This window comes from Castor canadensis, chromosome 13 (genome assembly GCF_047511655.1).
Source record: "Castor canadensis chromosome 13, mCasCan1.hap1v2, whole genome shotgun sequence".
Lineage (NCBI taxonomy): Eukaryota > Metazoa > Chordata > Mammalia > Rodentia > Castoridae > Castor > Castor canadensis.
Genome location: NC_133398.1, coordinates 72,404,506 through 72,422,034, shown reverse-complemented (window position 1 = coordinate 72,422,034; position 17,529 = coordinate 72,404,506). Strand labels below are relative to the sequence as shown.

At 40.2% G+C, this 17,529-nt stretch overlaps 1 protein-coding gene across 2 annotated transcripts in view; it reads right to left on the bottom strand.

Annotated features, from left to right (window-relative positions):
- Mamdc2 (MAM domain containing 2) overlaps nucleotides 1–17,529 on the bottom strand; it is a 149,064-nt gene that overhangs the window by 40,536 nt on the left and 90,999 nt on the right. For both annotated transcript variants that reach the window (XM_074052015.1, XM_074052014.1), the window contains exons 6-9: nucleotides 17,129–17,385; nucleotides 12,158–12,251; nucleotides 5,490–5,633; nucleotides 3,560–3,825 (exon numbers count right to left, since the gene is read on the bottom strand). In XM_074052015.1, coding sequence (XP_073908116.1) covers nucleotides 3,560–3,825; nucleotides 5,490–5,633; nucleotides 12,158–12,251; nucleotides 17,129–17,385 — 761 coding nt within the window. The remainder of the gene's footprint in view (nucleotides 1–3,559; nucleotides 3,826–5,489; nucleotides 5,634–12,157; nucleotides 12,252–17,128; nucleotides 17,386–17,529) is intronic.

Below are 17,529 nucleotides of genomic sequence, written 5' to 3'. Positions count from 1 at the left end.
TCTCATGAAGGCTATATTTTTATAAGAGAAGAGAGATGGACAATGAATAAATAAGCAAATAAATTAGATAATTTCAGAGTGAGAAAATTGCTATGTGCAAAATAGGCTCAGCAATATTCTGGGAAGGGGAAAGGGATTATAAACTAGGTAGTCAGAAAAGTTCCTCTTCCAGAGGAAGTCCTTGATCTAGAACAGAAGCATGTTAAACCAGGCTGACACAGGAATAGCTGGAGAAGGAGCATTCAATGCAGAAGAACTCAAAGTACAAAGGCCTTGGAGAAGGAAAGGCCTTGAGACTCAGGGGACAGAGAAAAGGCCCATGTGACTGTGTGGACTGTGTGCCTAGTGATCATTGGTAGAGCAGAGGAACATGAAGTCAGCAACGTGGGCAGGACCAGGTCCTGCAGGGTTTCACAAGTCGTGTTAAGGGATCAATCTTTATTGAAGGCAGTCCCATGATAGGACTTCTGTTTGAGGAAGGCGATTCTGAGGCTGCATGTAGAGTATAGACAGAACAATGTGGAACTAGAAAAAACAGTTAGAAAGATATTCATGTTGTTTAGTGAAAATGATGGTTTTTGTGTAGGGGGGTGCCAGGGGAGACAGAGAAAGAGACAAATTTGAGATGAATTTTAGAGATGTCCCTTAAGGATTTTTGTCTGGAATTTGGAAATGAGTGTCAAGGAAATAGGAAGAATCTAACCATTTTAATTTGTTAAAACTTCAGCTTCTTCACCTATAAATTTGGAATGTGTTGTCATAGGCTACTGTTAAGGATTAAATGAGAAAGAGTGTGCTGCTTGGCACAATGTAGATACGTGAGAAGCAGCCAGTTTACCCTGGTTCTGACCCAGGTTGAACTGAAACTCTCTAGATGTTCCAGCAAGTTCGTTTCAATATTGCAGTCATTATAAATTCCAACTATCATAAAATGTGTGCTGAGCTCAATATGCTCAGAAAAATCTCTTAAGCTGTCACCAGTTTAGAATAAGTTAAAATAAATACTGGGTTATTAAACTGTAAAGAACAGCCAATAGAAACTTCCAGATATCATGTAACAGCTGACAAGCATTCGTCTCATGCTTATTTTGGGTGCCTTGTGACTTAACACTCCTTTCTAAATGGCATGAATATTTGGTGAAGAATGTACCCTCTTTGGACAGAAACCACATGTGGAAAACTATCACACAGGTTTTGGTATCATATTTCTGGAAAATTCTTCTTTCAGAGACTTTGAAGAGGTTTTCTTGGGTTAAGGGGTACACAGAAGGACCACAGAACTAACTCTAGTTTTCTAGGGGCAGGAAGACCATTCATCCGACTTGAATTACATTGAAACCAGAGACTGCTATGTCTACATTCCTAATCACTGTGTGATGAAGTCCCCAAAAAGACTGAAAGAAAAGCACAGGATATCCAGGGAACACTAACTTACTCTGGAGAGTGGGGACAGAAAAGGGGTCACTTCTTTGAGGAAGTGCGGCTGAGTTCTAAATAAAAAGAGTCATGGTAGAGGCAAATGGGTGTGCAATGACCCAAAGTCAAAAGAACATACTGTGTTCCAGAGACTGATTGTTCAGTGTGATTAAATGGCGAGAACAAGAGGTTAAGGCCAGGAGGAGTCTGCTGTCAAAGCGCACGGAGTCTGTTCCCTAACAGCAAGAAGCCAAATGGTTACTGCAGGGGAAGGTTTCATCACAGCTCTGCTGCTAGACAGAGGACAGATTGCAGGGGAACACAGATTGCTAGTGGGGCTGTTTTTTAATTTCAATTTTCAGAGTCAATTTATAGACCAATGGTTCTCATCCAAGGATGATATGACACCTTTGAGACCATTTGGAAGTGTGTGCAAATAATTTTTTGGCTGTTGCAATAACCACAGAAGTTAAAAATCCTGTAATGTGGGGACGGCCCCACACAAAGGTAGACTCCTCTTCATAACGCCACCAGGGACCCTGATGGGATATCTAGCAATAGGCCAAGCACAGAAGACTTAATTGTAGGAGATTTGCAGTCTTCTCAAGGATAGGATCTGAGCCCCATTCATCTCTACATCACTTGCACAGGGGATGTACCTAATAACTTCTGGCTGAATAATGGACTAACTAAATAAATGAATGGAAACCAAATGAATGAACAAAAGTTTGAAGTATATCCTTTAAAAACGTCATCAACAGGGTGTAGTGATACATGCCTACAATCCCAGTACTCAGGCTGAAGTAGGAGGATCAGGAATTTGAGACAAGTCTGGGCTACAGAGCAAGTGAAACCCTGCCTCAAAAAACAAAAATACTAACAAAAAATATCAACAAAACAGGGTATGGAGCAAACCAAAAATTCTACTACTTTCTGACGAATCCCTGATTGGGTGAGTCTCATGCTTGTTTGTGTGTGTGTATGTGTGTGCAGGAGTTGCTATAACTACTTACAAGAGTTAAATGCTTAGTAATAGGAAAGCAAGTTAAGCCTTTGGGATCCCTAAGAGGTATAGAGAGGCCTGGGCTTCTCCAGATCAAAGTGGAAGTTCAACAATGCTGCAAATGTCACATGACATTTGTAAAAAGAAAGGATCATTTAGAACATATTTGGAATTCTGTAGGTAACAGGCTTAAAGGTTCTCTTGCTGTCCTAGGTTTGCAGCTTTTCCTGGGGAACCTGGACTTCAGATAACTCCTGGACCATGAGTGTGATCAACTGATTGATCCATTCATTCAACAGTATTTATTGTGCTCCCTCTATGAGGGTTATCTATTTAGAGGAATGGATCATTCTTATATTTTTTTCAGGCTCCTGTCTTGCGCACAGAGAATATTCAAGGAATATTTGCTGATTGACTGACAGGCTGAAACAAAATGGATTTTCCCACCCTAGTTTCATATCTGGGTTATAGTCGACAGAATTTATTGCATCTGTAAAACCTCCTTAAATTTATGAGTCATTAAGTCTGGGAGATTACTATTTTCTTTTGTATTCCTTTTGCAATAAAAGTTTGTTTTTGTATTATCATTGTTATGAAAATCAGCTGTTGATAGTTCCAGTATGTAAAGTCTCTCTGACAGGGGAAGAGTTGGTTCTGTATTTTTAGTGATTATGTAGCCTTATCCTCTTCCTCCCTCCCCCAGTTGGAGTCTTAGGGTGTGGACCTTAAAGCCTCAAAGCAGAACTGGGCGCAGTGAATTCATCTTTTTTTAATCCTAGCATTCTCTCTGGTGTGTGTGGGTTTGTGTGTGTGTGTGTGTGTGTGTGTGTGTGTGTGTGTAGACAGAGAGAGAAAGAGAGAATTTGCATATACTCCAGTCTTAGGACCATCCTCACGAAATCTTAAAAGAAAAATAACCAAGCTTCCTAGGTGTCCATGATTCAGAGACCCAGGAAATGCAAAAGAACTTAAAATTCACTTGTACACCATTGGGTGGTGGTAGTGGTGGTGGTGTTATGGTAGGGACTGAGCCTGAACAGAAGGAAAATAACACATTACCAGTCAACAATAAGTGAACACAAATTCACTATGATAGTCCCACAGCTGAAAGGGACATAGGACTTGCAGGTTATACTGTACCTTGGTAGGCATGGGCTTCTTAAAGGTGATTTCAGCTTGCATCCAAACACCCCTTGGGGACTCAAGCACAGACCAGATCTTCTCTTGAACCACATGGTTTTCTTCAAAGATATAAACTGCTAGTGTGTCACTCATTTTCAAAAACCCATATATGGCATAATGAAAACGCAGGCAGTACTGCAAATTTCCTGGTAGGGAGGGACCATAGAGCCTTCCAATATAGCCAGGCTGAGATGTAAACTTTGTGTTGGCCAGCAGGTAATACCCTGTGAACACAACAAGCTATTTAGTGTAAGAGCAATGAAAACGAGCAACCCAAATTATCAAGTGAGAGATTTGATTAAGGTAGTGGGACTTGCCCATAGGCTTTAAGTGACAAAGATATTTTCTAATTTCTGAGGTTTAAGTGATAGAAAACATCTGTGTGCTTCTTTTTGCAAACAAAACCTTCTGTAATCCCAAGTAAACTTCATAAACCAGTGTATTTCCTACTGCATTGGTCTAGATTCTCATCATCAATTAAAGCTAAAGTTTTCATGAAGTAAAAAAGGATGAAATCGGCATGGAGCTATGGTTGCCTGGATCAACCAGTTGACTTAGGTTGTTCACCTGGTGCCAGGTCAATGGAAGGCCCAGCCAGAGCAGATTTCCCTTTCCTACCTCTGTATTGACCAGTGGTGAGGAGGAATGACAGGCTCACTGAGCAGTCCTTATGGGATTTGTGTGTCTGGGCACAGCCTAATACTCTACCTGTCTTATATTAAATTAGCAACCCCCTCAGGTGATGAGGATCCATGTTCTTTCCTTATTTCTTCTAAATAACATAAAGAAAGTAAAAGATGGCCTTCCCAACTTCCACATCATCCACACAGTCAACTTAAAACTCTGAGGGAATACAGTTCTGTTCTTTAAGTCCCAATCTGGGATATTTTGTTATGGCAGGTGGAGTGGTCTAATATGAGTGACCAATCAATAGTCAGCACAACTGGCCAGCTGGCTGTTGGCCAGTGAGGGTAAGATTCATATCTGATTTATTCACTATTGCATCTTTCAGGGGTTAGCTTGCCTTCCCTGTAGCTGGAATTAGAGGCGTGCCCAGATTATAAGGCCTATATTTGTACAAGTTAGGTAAATTCTAAGAAAAAGTATAAAATTACAAGTATAAAATTGCAAGGGCCCCTTCCAAAACCTTCTTAAGGTCTGTGCAAGTGAGAGTCTCTGGAACTTAACTTCATGACAAAATCTTTCCAGTGCCCAGGATATGAACACTTAATAAATTAATGAATGAGATCAAGCTTTTCCCACTAGTCTTCACTGAGGTGGAATCCACAAAGGATGTCATTTAAGTAATAGGTATCATTATATAAGGAACATACAAACTCTGTTTTTTGGGGTAGATATACCCATGAAGTGCTCACTCAATATTTTCCAATGGCTTTTTTTCCCCAGTGATTTTTTAGTGTAGTAAAATACATAATGTAACATTTGCCATTTTAACTATTTAAAAGTGTGCAATTATGTGGTATTTAGTACATTCACAGTGCTGTGCAACCATCACCACTATCTAGTTCTAGAACATTTCATCACCCCAAAAGGATGGGATGGCCATTAAATAGTCACCCTTTATTCCTCCAACCCCTCTCCCCAGAACTATTAATCTGTTTTTTATCTCTATGGATTCCATTTGTTCATATAAATGGAATTCAATGGTTTTCTTAAAGTAATTATTTCATCTAAAGTGAGAGCAAAATGATTTCCAAAGGCTTGGCTAATTAACTGGTGAATGCTTATGCTAGCATAGCAACTTGAATCATAATTTTTTAAAAACTTGGTCACACACAGGATTACTGATTAATGTTTTTGTAAGTGGGAAATGGCCAATGACACATAAAAGCCACCCAAGATGTCCCACAACAGACTCCCAACTTACCAAAACCTGTAGTGTGGTCTCCAGCCCGATACATGTTTGGCTTCACTTTCACTCGGGTCCAGCCTGGGCCATCTTTATCTTGGTAAAAGTTGCAGAGATCTTGCTCAAAATTACAGCTTGCCTCCATGGCACTGAAACGAAGCTCTGAGAAAATGAGAACCAAAGTTATGGTCAAACCCAAGGATCTCAAAGGACTACATCAACCAGTTGACAGATGTAGTTACATTTGTGCCAGGGGCGAGAGAGGCAGAAAAATACAAGGAAATGTTTTTACCCTAATGGCAGGCGGACAGGTTAGCATCAAAACAATGTTTCAACATGACAGGAAAATCATTCTTTTCCTCTCTATAGAGAGTCAGGGGAAGAAAGGAATCCTGTCTATATTCTCTGTAAAAATAAATAAGAACCAGACTTCAAAAAGAATTTCCTTTTAGGATGTAGGATGTACTTATTCGCATACTTCTTCACAACTCAAAACCCTTGCATACAAAATTTAAAAGAGAAAAGGAAAGGATTTTAAGGTGCTCATAAGTTCTCTTTAAGTTATATATTTTGGAAATGATATTTTCCAGAAATAATTTTCCTTTGTTGATCATTCTCTGTGTCAGAAACAGAACTACTGTTTACTTTTAATTGGCATTTTAGTAGGAGCTGTGATGTTCTTGAGGAAAATCAGCACTTGGTATAAATCAGTTCAAAAATCACAGCAATTATCTCAGGGGGCTGCTGTTGTTTTGCTGAGTTCTGGCATCATTTACCCTGGTCTCAGCCCAGATTCTCTGGAGGGAGTGGAACATAAAAGATTTCTGTTCTTTTGAGAATATCTTTTAGTTCTACTAACAAGTGACCTCACTTGTTAGATGGACCTCTGAGTCCAGAAGGGATATGACTGTAGAAGTGTGGGACATGTTCACTGTAGCCAAGTGTGAACTTGGTCTGCACGCTGACAGACATTAAAAGGCTGGGGAAACAGAGTAGTGTTTTTTTATAACTGGAAAATATGTCTGGAGATACTTGAATTATGGGAGCAGCAAGCAGGTGACACTGGAAAGCTATTTAGGGACAAAGACTCATTATGCTCATAGTTTGTCAGTTTTCAAAGCAAGAAAACATTCAAGTAGGGTGAGGTTCTGACCCAGAATAAAGGGCTCAAAAGAAGTTAAATTCAGTCTTGACCCAGAAAAACACACATCTATAAAGGACATTCCTGGAATAATTGGAGAAACAATTGGTTTATTGCTTGTGAATTAGTTGATAATATTGCAGCAGCATTAAATTTCCTAAGCTTCATAACTATGATATAGTTATGTTGGAGAAAATGCACACTGAAGTATTTAGGAGTAAAGAGGCGCAATGTTTGCAACTCACTCAAGCAGTTGATAAAGTGAGCACGGCAAACGTTCATGGGTAGACTTGGTAAAGAGTATCTGGGAGTTCTTCAGGGTATTCTTAAAGATTTTGTCTGAGTTTAAAATGATATCAAAACAGTCCCCAAAATGCTTTTTTTAATAAAAAGAAGTAAATGATTTATAGCATGTTACGTAAAAAGAAGAAGAAAATGTTCCTGTATAATTGGAACCTGATAGTATCTCAGGCTACACGCTGTAACAAATTCTGGTGAGTCATTTTAGAGAAAAGAAAATATAGAGAATTCTCAATACTTTGAGTCTGGTGAATTAGTCCCTATCCTGCTCTGTTCGATTTTCTCAACACAAGGGTTTATCTTGAAGTCCAGAAGACAGTCTGTGAAAAATGAAAATGATGTCATAGAATCAAGGAAACCGACTTTGGGAAAGCCCATGGTGGTATCCAATCTTACTACCCTCTGATACCTGGTAATGAGAAACAGATGGAAACCTAAAATCAACAGGTGGCTGTGTTGCTCAGGAAATGGTGTGGTACTCCCAAACGCCATGCACAGGGAGAACAACAGGTCACTGAAATTACTCATCAGGAATAAATCTCAATGCAGTACCTTGGGTGGCTGCAAGGAAATTTTAACCCGCTTTTTAGGTGTAGGAGGGTGTGGGAGGTAGTCCTGAAACTTGAGAGCTTATAGAAATTTAATTTAGAACCACCAAAATGTGGATGCAAGCATGATGTTCTTCAGGAGGTGAGTGGATACATGTCCTGTGGTGCATCTGTACAACAGAATTCAGTGCTAAAAGGAAATGAGCTATTGGGCCATAAAAAGACATGGAAGAAACTTAAATATACATTACTAAGTGAAGGAGGGCTACCTACTGTATGATTACCTATGGCATTCTGTCAAAGGTAAAACTGGAGTTAGTAAAAAGATCAGCAGATATCAGGAGCAAGAGGGGATCTGTGTAACACCATCATGGTGGATACAGTTTATTACGTATTTGTACAAAACCAGGGAACGTGCAACACCAAGAGTGAATCTCAGTGTAAACTATGGGAGCCTGGGTGATAGTACTGTGTATAGAGGAAAAGGATGTATGAGAAATCTCTGTACCTTCTGCTCAGTTTTGCTGTGAACCTAAAACCGCACTGAAAAATAGTCTATCAAAAAGCAAAAACAAAACGAACTTGAAAGTAATCGAGTATCACTTCTCTCTATGGTAATGTACTGAGTCAAACAGAAAAGACTTTTCTGGTGATGTGGTTATACTCCTTTAGCTAAACATCTAGTCTCAAAAGCGGATTTGCCTAACAAAAAGAAAATCTCAAAAGCATAACTTATAGACTAAATCTTTTTCACTCAGAATGCTGTTTCTACCAGGAGACAGTGTCTGAATGGGGAAGCTAGGGTCAGAAGGCCTGTCTGTGACCCTCAATGATCTGCTCAAGATCTGGAATGGAGGCAGAGCCTGTGCTTCCAGCTTGTTTCAGAAGTATGGGTCAAGTGATGATCACAAATTGAGCTACTGAGTGGTGTTAATGACATATTCAAAGGCTAGTGAGGAATCAGACACAGATGCAAGCCCCTGAGCATCAGCTGATGATCAGGAAAAAAAGAAGTCAAGCCTTTTGAAGCAAGCTACAAAAAGCGTCATCATGCAAGTTTTAGTTAATTACTTCCTTTCTGACACTTGAACTTCATGGAAATGAGAAGCTTTGAAGACGATCTAATTAGCTGGAGTGTGCGGCAATTTGAGAAGAACAGTTGGGAGCATTTCTCCTCCTCTCCTCTGCTCCATTGGGTTCATGGAGACAAACACAGCATCTGCCCTGTAGGTCTAAAAGGCTCAGCAGCCCTTGTAATGCTAAAGTAGATCACCACTGGGTTCCATGGTCTCGGAAAGCTGCTAAACTTCGTAGCCCATGAGTCAGCCTGAAGACAGGCAAGACAACTCAGTGCTCCCTGATAGAAAGGGAGTGGGACCTGGCACCATATTGGAGGATGATGATGACAAGAGGCTGGGCCTCGATTAGGCAGTGAAGACCTAGAGGTAAGGAAAACTGGAGCATCTCCACCTGTAACCTAGGTGGCAACTGGAACCAAATTTGCAAGACAAGAGGTCTGGACAGTGTGTCCTTGGTGAGTGGCCAACGTTGGGATTCAGGTAGTGATCCTTTGAGAGGAGCATCCATGAGTGGTCGGGACCCTTCCTGTCCCTGGCCTGAGGTAGGGTGGACTCAAGTCCAGAGAAGTTGGGCCTGTATATGGCAGAGCATTTTGGGGGCTGAGCATTGAGGCAAGATTTCTAGATGTAGATAGCATTGCCTGTTGGACACAGGAGGATTTACAGATCAAAAGGGGAGCTTCTTCCTAGAGTGCAGACTCTAGGCCAAAAGAAACTTGCGGATGAAAAAGGCATGGGAAGGGAAGGGTTATAACTCAAAGAGGGGTGGGCAGAGTCTTCTGGAAGCATCCAGAGGGATTACTTGGGGAGCTACATGACATTGGTGCTTAACAGACATGACTATGTGATAATCTCAGTTCTAGGAAGCTGGATTAACTCTAAACCCAACTAGATAGTGGCAATAAGATGCTTCATATGTTGAAATAATTCATGTCCCAGTCAGCTACAGAGATGAGGGAAGAAAATTCTAGATACAGCTGGAGAAAACAGAGACAAGAAGTCTGTAACTAAACAAGATAAAGAAAGAAATGTTGGCACCTGTTGTGAAACACAAGGGCATAAACTCTGTGAAATGCAAGATGAACTCTGAAAGCTAGCAGCTCAGTTTCTAGTAATTCAAAATTCATCTCTCTGCTGCTCAAAGAAGGATAAAGCAGGCTTTAGATGGAACAGTCATGAAGGTAGTGTCTTTTGCTGGTTCTCATCAGGTTCAATCTGACCTCTGTTCTCCAGGGAAGAGATGGCATATTTTTAAAATTACATAAATAATATTATCTCATCACTAAGCATCTTTTGTGTCTCATACTCTATGCTACAGTCTTCGAAAACATTAACTCCTTAATCTTCCCAATAGCTCTATAAAATAGATTTCTTGCTCCATAGCCATGGTGCTATTTAACCTCTTTGAGACTCCATTTCTAGAGACTAGAGGTTAAATATGACCAATGTTACTCAGTTTACAAGTGGCAGAATAGGAATGTGAATCCAAACTGGTTCTTGAGCACAACACTATAATGATGCAATCAAACCATTTTAAAGCCAAGTGAGTATGGTGGGAGATTCTAAAGATCAATATGGAGCCGAAATGAACCTAACTGTATAAAAATGCATATGGTAGGAGGTACCTATAGGGTAAGAGGATTTATGTAGGCTATATTTTATAAACTAAGAGGACATAGCTCTTGTTAAATGGGCCTCATTTTGATAGAACCTTTCTTTGCCTTTTACCAGTCAGACCACCAATGTAGGAATAAGTTCACACAGGTTCTTTTTTACTGAGAGCATCTATAGAGATTGATTCTGTTAGCTCCCAGCTACTTCTTCACCTCATCATCTACTCAGTGCAGATATTTAACAAACATTTCTCCTCTCACATCTATAACTTAGAAATCAAAAAGCTCAAGGTAAACGTCTAGTAACAGAGAAGAGGAACTTTCTAAAAATAATGATAAAGAGGTTGTGAAATTACTATTAATGTGATTGAAAGATTAACTGGTAGGATTAGAGAACAATCAAATTTTAGAGAATTAAAACAATTTTGCTTTCTGTGTTCTGTCAAATTTAAAGACTATTTCAATCCTAGATTACTGTTTGGATTAAATCATTTAAATATATATACATATATATATATACATATGTATATATATCCATATATGTCTAGTCTGCTCTGTTTCAATATCTTTAAAAGTTAGAATGAGTAAAAAATAACATTAAGTTTTAGCAAATGAAATTTCTCTCCAATTTGGGTCTAACAGTTTAGCTCAAAGAGAAAATACTACCTTTCTTAGTGCCCTGCTTGAATATATTTGAAACCATATCAAATTAGAGACCAATTCTATCTTCAGTGAAATTCAGGCTTCAAAGGTCAAGTTCAAAGATTTATTTCTCATTCTCCAAATCCAGAGTGAGGGCTTATTAATAAGATGGGATGACAACATGTGACCCTGAGTGTCTCAAGGAAATAAATTCACTAAATGGTAAGGTCAGTTGCTTTTATCTGGGTTATCACTAAAATATTGTTAACCTTATCCTAAAACATTTGTTTTCTAAATCACTTTGACTCAATTTGCTTATCTTTTTTCCCAGAAAGTAAAAAATTTCCCCTTTCCAGCCACCAAAGTTATTGAATTACAAAATTGACTATGACAAATTATTTAAGGGTTCACTTTAAAAGGAAAAGTAATTAAATTAAAAGCATATAATAATTAAAAACCATCCTAGAAATGTCTAAAAAATACAAACATCTATAAATATAAGGGCATTTTTTTTTTGGAACTGGGGTTTGAACTGGGCTTCATGCTTGCTGGGCAGGTGCTCTACCACTTGAACCACTCCTCCAGCCCTTTTTTGTGTTAGGTATTTTTTGAGATAGGGTCTCTCCAACTGTTTGCCCAGGCTGGCTTCAAACCCATGATCCCTTGATCTCTGCCTCCTGAGTAGGAATACAGGCATGAGCCACCTGTGTAGAGTCTATAGGGCATTTGTAAACCTCAGATACTTGAAGGTGGAAAGAGTTTTTATAATTTTATTCAGTAGGCTGAGTTTTTTTTTAACCTACCCAAGCCACCCATTTGTGGACTGAAGATTATTCTTTAAAGACAAAGGTGGGTTGGAGTAAATTAATATTTAATTTTCCTTTCCTAATATGCAGGGAAGATACAAATGCCTTAAGATATGACAATTTGCCTATAGTTTCAGAAAAATTAGATTCACTATGGGAGGGAAAAAGAGAATAAATTGTCCAGAAAAATGACTATTCAGATAATTAATTTAAAAAAATTGAATTCAAGTCCTCATGCTTGCTAGGCAGGCACCGTACCACTCATTTTTCAGACAGGGTCTTGTGTTTTTGCCCAGGGACAGAGATCCTCCTACCTATGCCTCCTAAGTATTTGGAACCACCTTGTTGATTGGGTTGGCGTCTTGCTCTTTTGTCCAGGCTGACCTTAAACCGTAATCCTCTTAATCTCCACCTCCTGAGTAGCTATCCAGGTAATTAATTTTTTGAAGACAGGATGGAAAAGTGAGGAAATCAAAGACAACTTAAAGCAAGTGCTGACAACAGGCATCTATTGAGAAAGGAAAATTCCAAATGGGAGGAAGAAGAAGAGTGCTTACCTGTCTGATTTTGGCAGTGGACAGGAGAGAAAGAAATGTCATCCAGGGCAACATAACCTCCTTTGGGACTATTGAAAGCAACTTCAAAAATAACCTGGGGAGGAAAATACATGTTTACATATTCTCTTGCTTTTAATCATGATTTAAAATGCTATGTCAATCAAACTAGGTGAGGCCAAGTTACAGGACTTATGTAATCATGTTCTAAAATGCTTCTCTACCCACAGTCTATTTTAAGGTCGATGAAATTGCTATAGTCTGAACGTTTTTGTCCCCTGAAAATTTATATGTTGAAATCTGATCTCCAATGTGATGGCATTAGGATATGGGACCTTTTGGTAGGTGATTAGGTCATGAGGGAAGAGCTCTGGGCAGGGGATTAGTCCCCTTATAAGAGTCCTACTGAGCTTGTTTGCCCTTTCCACCCTGTGGGGACACAGGGAAAAGGTGCCAACTGTGAACCAGGAAATGGGCCTGTATAGCAGATACTGGCTCTGCCAGCACTTTGATCTTGGACTTCCAAGACTGTGAATAAATAAATTTCTAAGCCACCCAGTGTATGGTATTTTGTTATAGCAGCTCATATAGACTAAGACAGACCCCTTGTGTTTATATTTACTGGTGGACAGTTCCCTCTTCTTTGAGTGTCAGCTGAAGTGCCCAGATCATATCTGATTGAACTCATTAGCATTATGAACTTCCATTAATGGAAAAACAAGCTAAGTGAGGCAAGCTGGTCAGGTACTCCCCCTGCTCTCCACAGGTTACTATGCTGTCTGAGTCCCTTTCCCTTTGTATTAGGTGGCACTCTGTGTGAGAGGCTGGGGGAAGATGCAACAGTCAGAGATAAGTTCCCAGATCTTGGCCTGTCCAGACATGTTCTAATGGATGGAAAGAACATGGGTTAATGACTCCAACCACTTTTAGCCTTGATATTTTACCTGTCACTTGCTAACTCTGAGCTCAATAGATTTTCTGCCTATGACAAGTGGGAATTGGGTTGGTCAGCTCAGCCCTCACCTGTGTTGCAGTTGATAGCATGAGAAGACATGGTGTGAAGCAGGGCTTGAAACTTAAAAGCCTGCCTGGGCCAGGCCGTCATGAACAGGGCTTGCTATGGTGTAGACTTGAGGAACAGAGAAGGCAAGCCTATCTAAAGGGGCAGATGCTATTTGGCTGCATCAGTTGTTGATGGCAGGAAGTCAGGTCTGCTAGAGATGAATCGTGTCCCCCTAAAATTCATATGTTGAAGTCCTGACCTCCAGTACCTCAGTATGTTACCTTATTTGAGAATAAGGTCATTGAAAATGTATTTAATTAATAGGAGGTCATAACTGGTCATGGTGATACATGCCTGTATTCCCACCACTAGGGAGGCTGAGACAGGAGGGTCAGGAGTTCAAGGCCAGCCTGGGATACTTACTGAGATCCTGTCTCAACAAATAAACACTACCTTCCCCCTAAAAAATCAAACAAACAAAATGATGAGGCCATACTGGAGAAAGTTGGCCTCTATTCCAAAGACTGATGTCCTCATAAAAAGGACACACACACACACACACAGAGGATGATATTTGAAGATGATATCAGAGACCCACAAGTCTATGAATGCCAAAGATTTTCAGAAAACCACAAAGGCAGGGAACAAATCCTCCCACAACCTTCAGAAGTAGTGAATTCTTCTGACACCTTGATCATGGACTTTTGGCCTCCAGAAATGTGAGATATTAAGGCTCTGTTCCTAAGCCACCCATTTTGTGCACTTTGTTATGGCAGCCCTGTAACAACAAGGTTGAGCATCTGTGCATTAGGACACTATCAGAAGGATCTGGACCTCTAGGTTCTATTTGATATCTTTGAATTAGTTAATGCTGGTAACTAATTGAAAAATTAAAACAAACAAGCAAAACACACTCATACAAAGAAAAACAAACAACAAACAAAAAACACTACAGCAGCTAGACAATGGACCATGTGTTAGATTTGACCTCTATCCTGGTACCCAGCCTTTCCAAAATCTAGAGGGATTCCTGGAAGTTTGCCTCTGGCAAAGAGCAAGGGCTATGAATGAAGGAACAGATGTGGACATAGGAGAAGGGTGAATTAACTTTACAAACTTGACACAGATCCATGACATTGAGGCTCTGGCTTATAAAGAATGGTATAACAGAATTTAGTTCACATTAAGCAGGTAGAACAAGCATGATATTTGTGACGAAGATATGCTGCTCACAGCCCATACGCCAATGTGTTCTCTTATTCAGAAAGTCAGTCTCCAGAGTTTAAAATTCAGTTGAGAATATGGTGACATTAAATTCACTGGTTTCTGCAGGACGAGTTTCTTTTCTTGGCAATTAGCAAGAGCAAATAATACCCATCAGTAGGCTCAGGTTAGTGGAGCAAAATCACACACACATGGACCTAAAGAAGTGTGTTGAGGTTTACTGCTGTCCAGCATCATAAATTTTCAAATATTGATTTAAAAAATCGAATGGTGTTTCACTTGTACAAACATTGCCTGAGGAGTTTATGGTTGGATGGGAGGAGCTGATAAAATGCAGTGTGTGTATTTGTGTGTTTGTGCATGTATGTGAATGTGTTTGACTCATTTGACTTTAATAGGAGGAAAGTGTTCTGAAGCAACACATGCATCTCTTTTCCTCAAACTCACAGAGCAATTTCCACTGGGCTGCAAGAGCAACTACAGGCCTGGCCAGGTTTTGGGACAGGAACTAGCACACTCTCTGCAAAATGCACTGTGTGCTCTCTGGGATGGCTTGGGGTAGGGGAGAAGAGAGGAATAGGAAGGAGATCAGGGAGCGTTGGGCATGCCATCAGTAGATGGAACATCTCAGAAATCAGGACCTAGCCTCAGCACTCTAGTTTTACAGCAGGCTAACAGATGGCACCACTGAAAAGCAGCCAGAGGAATAATCCACTTCTGTACTTTAAAGGGAGGTGGGAAGGTAATGCACAAAGTGAAAAGTGGGGTATTAGGAACTTGTGACTCTACTGACAGCCCCAAATCCTTACAGTCATCTTACATGTATACCAACCACAATGCCCTTGGAGCCTCAAGGTCCTATCATATCCTCAGACAGAGAGGAGCCCCTGGCCTCCTTCAGCTGTAGGTTAGATTTTAGGCTAGGAATTTTCCTAAGCTCTCTGGCATTCACCAGCTGCCTGACCTAGAAAAAAGATGTGAAACTTCTTGGACTTTTTTCTCCTTTCCCATCTGTAAAGATGGGGGAAAATCTATCCATTTTGTTGGAAAGTAAGCACTGAAAGTTCTGAAACACATTGCTGTAGATGTGTATTAACATGTGCTTAGAAAAAGCCTACCAGGATACACACCAAAATGTTAGCATTCCTCATCACTGTGGGGTTAGCCTGGAGTGTTCGAACTTACTTTGCTCCTTTGAATCTTCTAATTCTTCTGCATTGGACATTTGTTTCTTATAGAACTATGAAAAGGGTTTTCTATTTTTATTTTTATTTTTTTATTATTCATATGTGCATACAATGCTTGGGTCATTTCTCCCCCCTGCCCCCACCCCCTCCCTTACCACCCATTCTGCCCCCTCCCTCTGCCCCCCACCCCCTCGATACCCGGCAGAAACTATTTTGCCCTTATTTCTAATTTTGTTGAAGAGAGAGTATAAGCAATAATAGGAAGGAACAAGGGTTTTTGCTAGTTGAGATAAGGATAGCTATACAGGGAGTTGACTCGCATTACTTTCCTGTGCATGTGTGTTACCTTCTAGGTTAATTCTTTTTGATCTCACCTTTTCTCTAGTTCCTGGTCCCCTTCTCCTATTGGCCTCAGTTGCTTTTAAGTTATCTGCTTTAGTTTCTCTGTGTTGAGGACAACAAATGCTAGCTAATTTTTTAGGTGTCTTATCTATCCTCATATCTCCCTTGTGTGCACTCGTGAAAAGGGGTTTTAAAATAAAGGCACTAAGACTTTCAAATTAGGTCTCTAACAATCAGTTTATTTCTGATTTTGTGTCATTATTTCTGTTGCAAAAAAAGAAATAACTCACTTTTTTCTAGTTTGCTTAATTAAGGGAAACCTTTGAAACTGGTCTTAGGGTGGAAGTGTGGAAACGGGTGCACTCAGGATCTGGGTCTCTTGATTTGAAATCCTGGGGATCATAGTACAAGGCTCCGAGGGAGTGTGTACCCAGGAAATCTAGTTGGCTGACTGGCTTCTTCCATCATTTGCCATATAAAGAATACTCTTGGTAGCAAATCATGATGAAAAAAGGAGGAAGACAGGAGGGAATACAGAGGAAGGGAGAGAAGTGGAGGGGGCTGAGAAGAGGAAGAGAAAAATTAAAATACAGGTACAGAAAGAATGGAAGAAAAAAGGTGATGTTAACTAATGGATACAAAGTTCCAGTTAAGTAAAAGAAATAAATTTTGGTTTCTAATGCACAGTAGGCTGACTAGTTAATAATAATAATATATTGCAAAATACCTAGAAAGGATTTTGAGTGTTGTCATGCCCACAAATGATAAATGTTTGAGATGATGAATATGCTAGTTTCCTTGATTTGATTATTACACGTTGTATACATTTTTCAAAACATCACACTGTATTCCATACATGTGTATAATTATTTCTGTCAATTAAGAATAAAACTTAAGTCCAGGCACCAGTGGCTCACGTCTATAATCCCAGCTACTCAGGACACAGAGATCAGAAGGATCATGGTTTGAAGCCAGCCCACAAAAAAAAAAAAAAAAGAATAAAACTTAAAAAATAAATCCAGTATATGCTCACCTTAAAAAAAAAGATTGAAGTGTATCAGGAAAGAAAGACTGAATGTACAGGCTGGAGAGTGGGTTGACTTCCGTGTGTGTGTGTGTGTGTGTGTGTGTGTGTGTGTGTGTGTGAGAGAGAGAGAGAGAGAGAGAGATTCCTACAGTGCCACCAAGCCAAATGCACCTGGCTCCCCGCACACCTACCTCCATGGGGTAAGGGGCGCTGAACTCGACCTCTGCGAGGTTCCAGGCAGCAATCCCTGGATTGTCCACTTTCCAGATCTCCTCATACATGCCAGCCACATCCCGAGTATAAAGCGAGAAGACGTTGTCGTTCCCCTGTTGGAGCTGGTAATAGAAGGACAGGCAGCCGGACATGGGGGCTGTGGTCATAGGGGAGATGAGTTGTGCCACCTCCTGAAAGTGCTTCACATAAACCGAGTCCACATACATGTAGTGGCCTGGAAATGACACAGACAGAGCACAGGGTAAGATAGGAGGGGTTGCAGATGAAACTGTGACTCTGGGACTAAGCTGAACATCATCCAGTGGGAGTGGTGTGGAGGAGGTGGGTGGATTGCAGTTGGAAGAGTCTGGCCATGAGG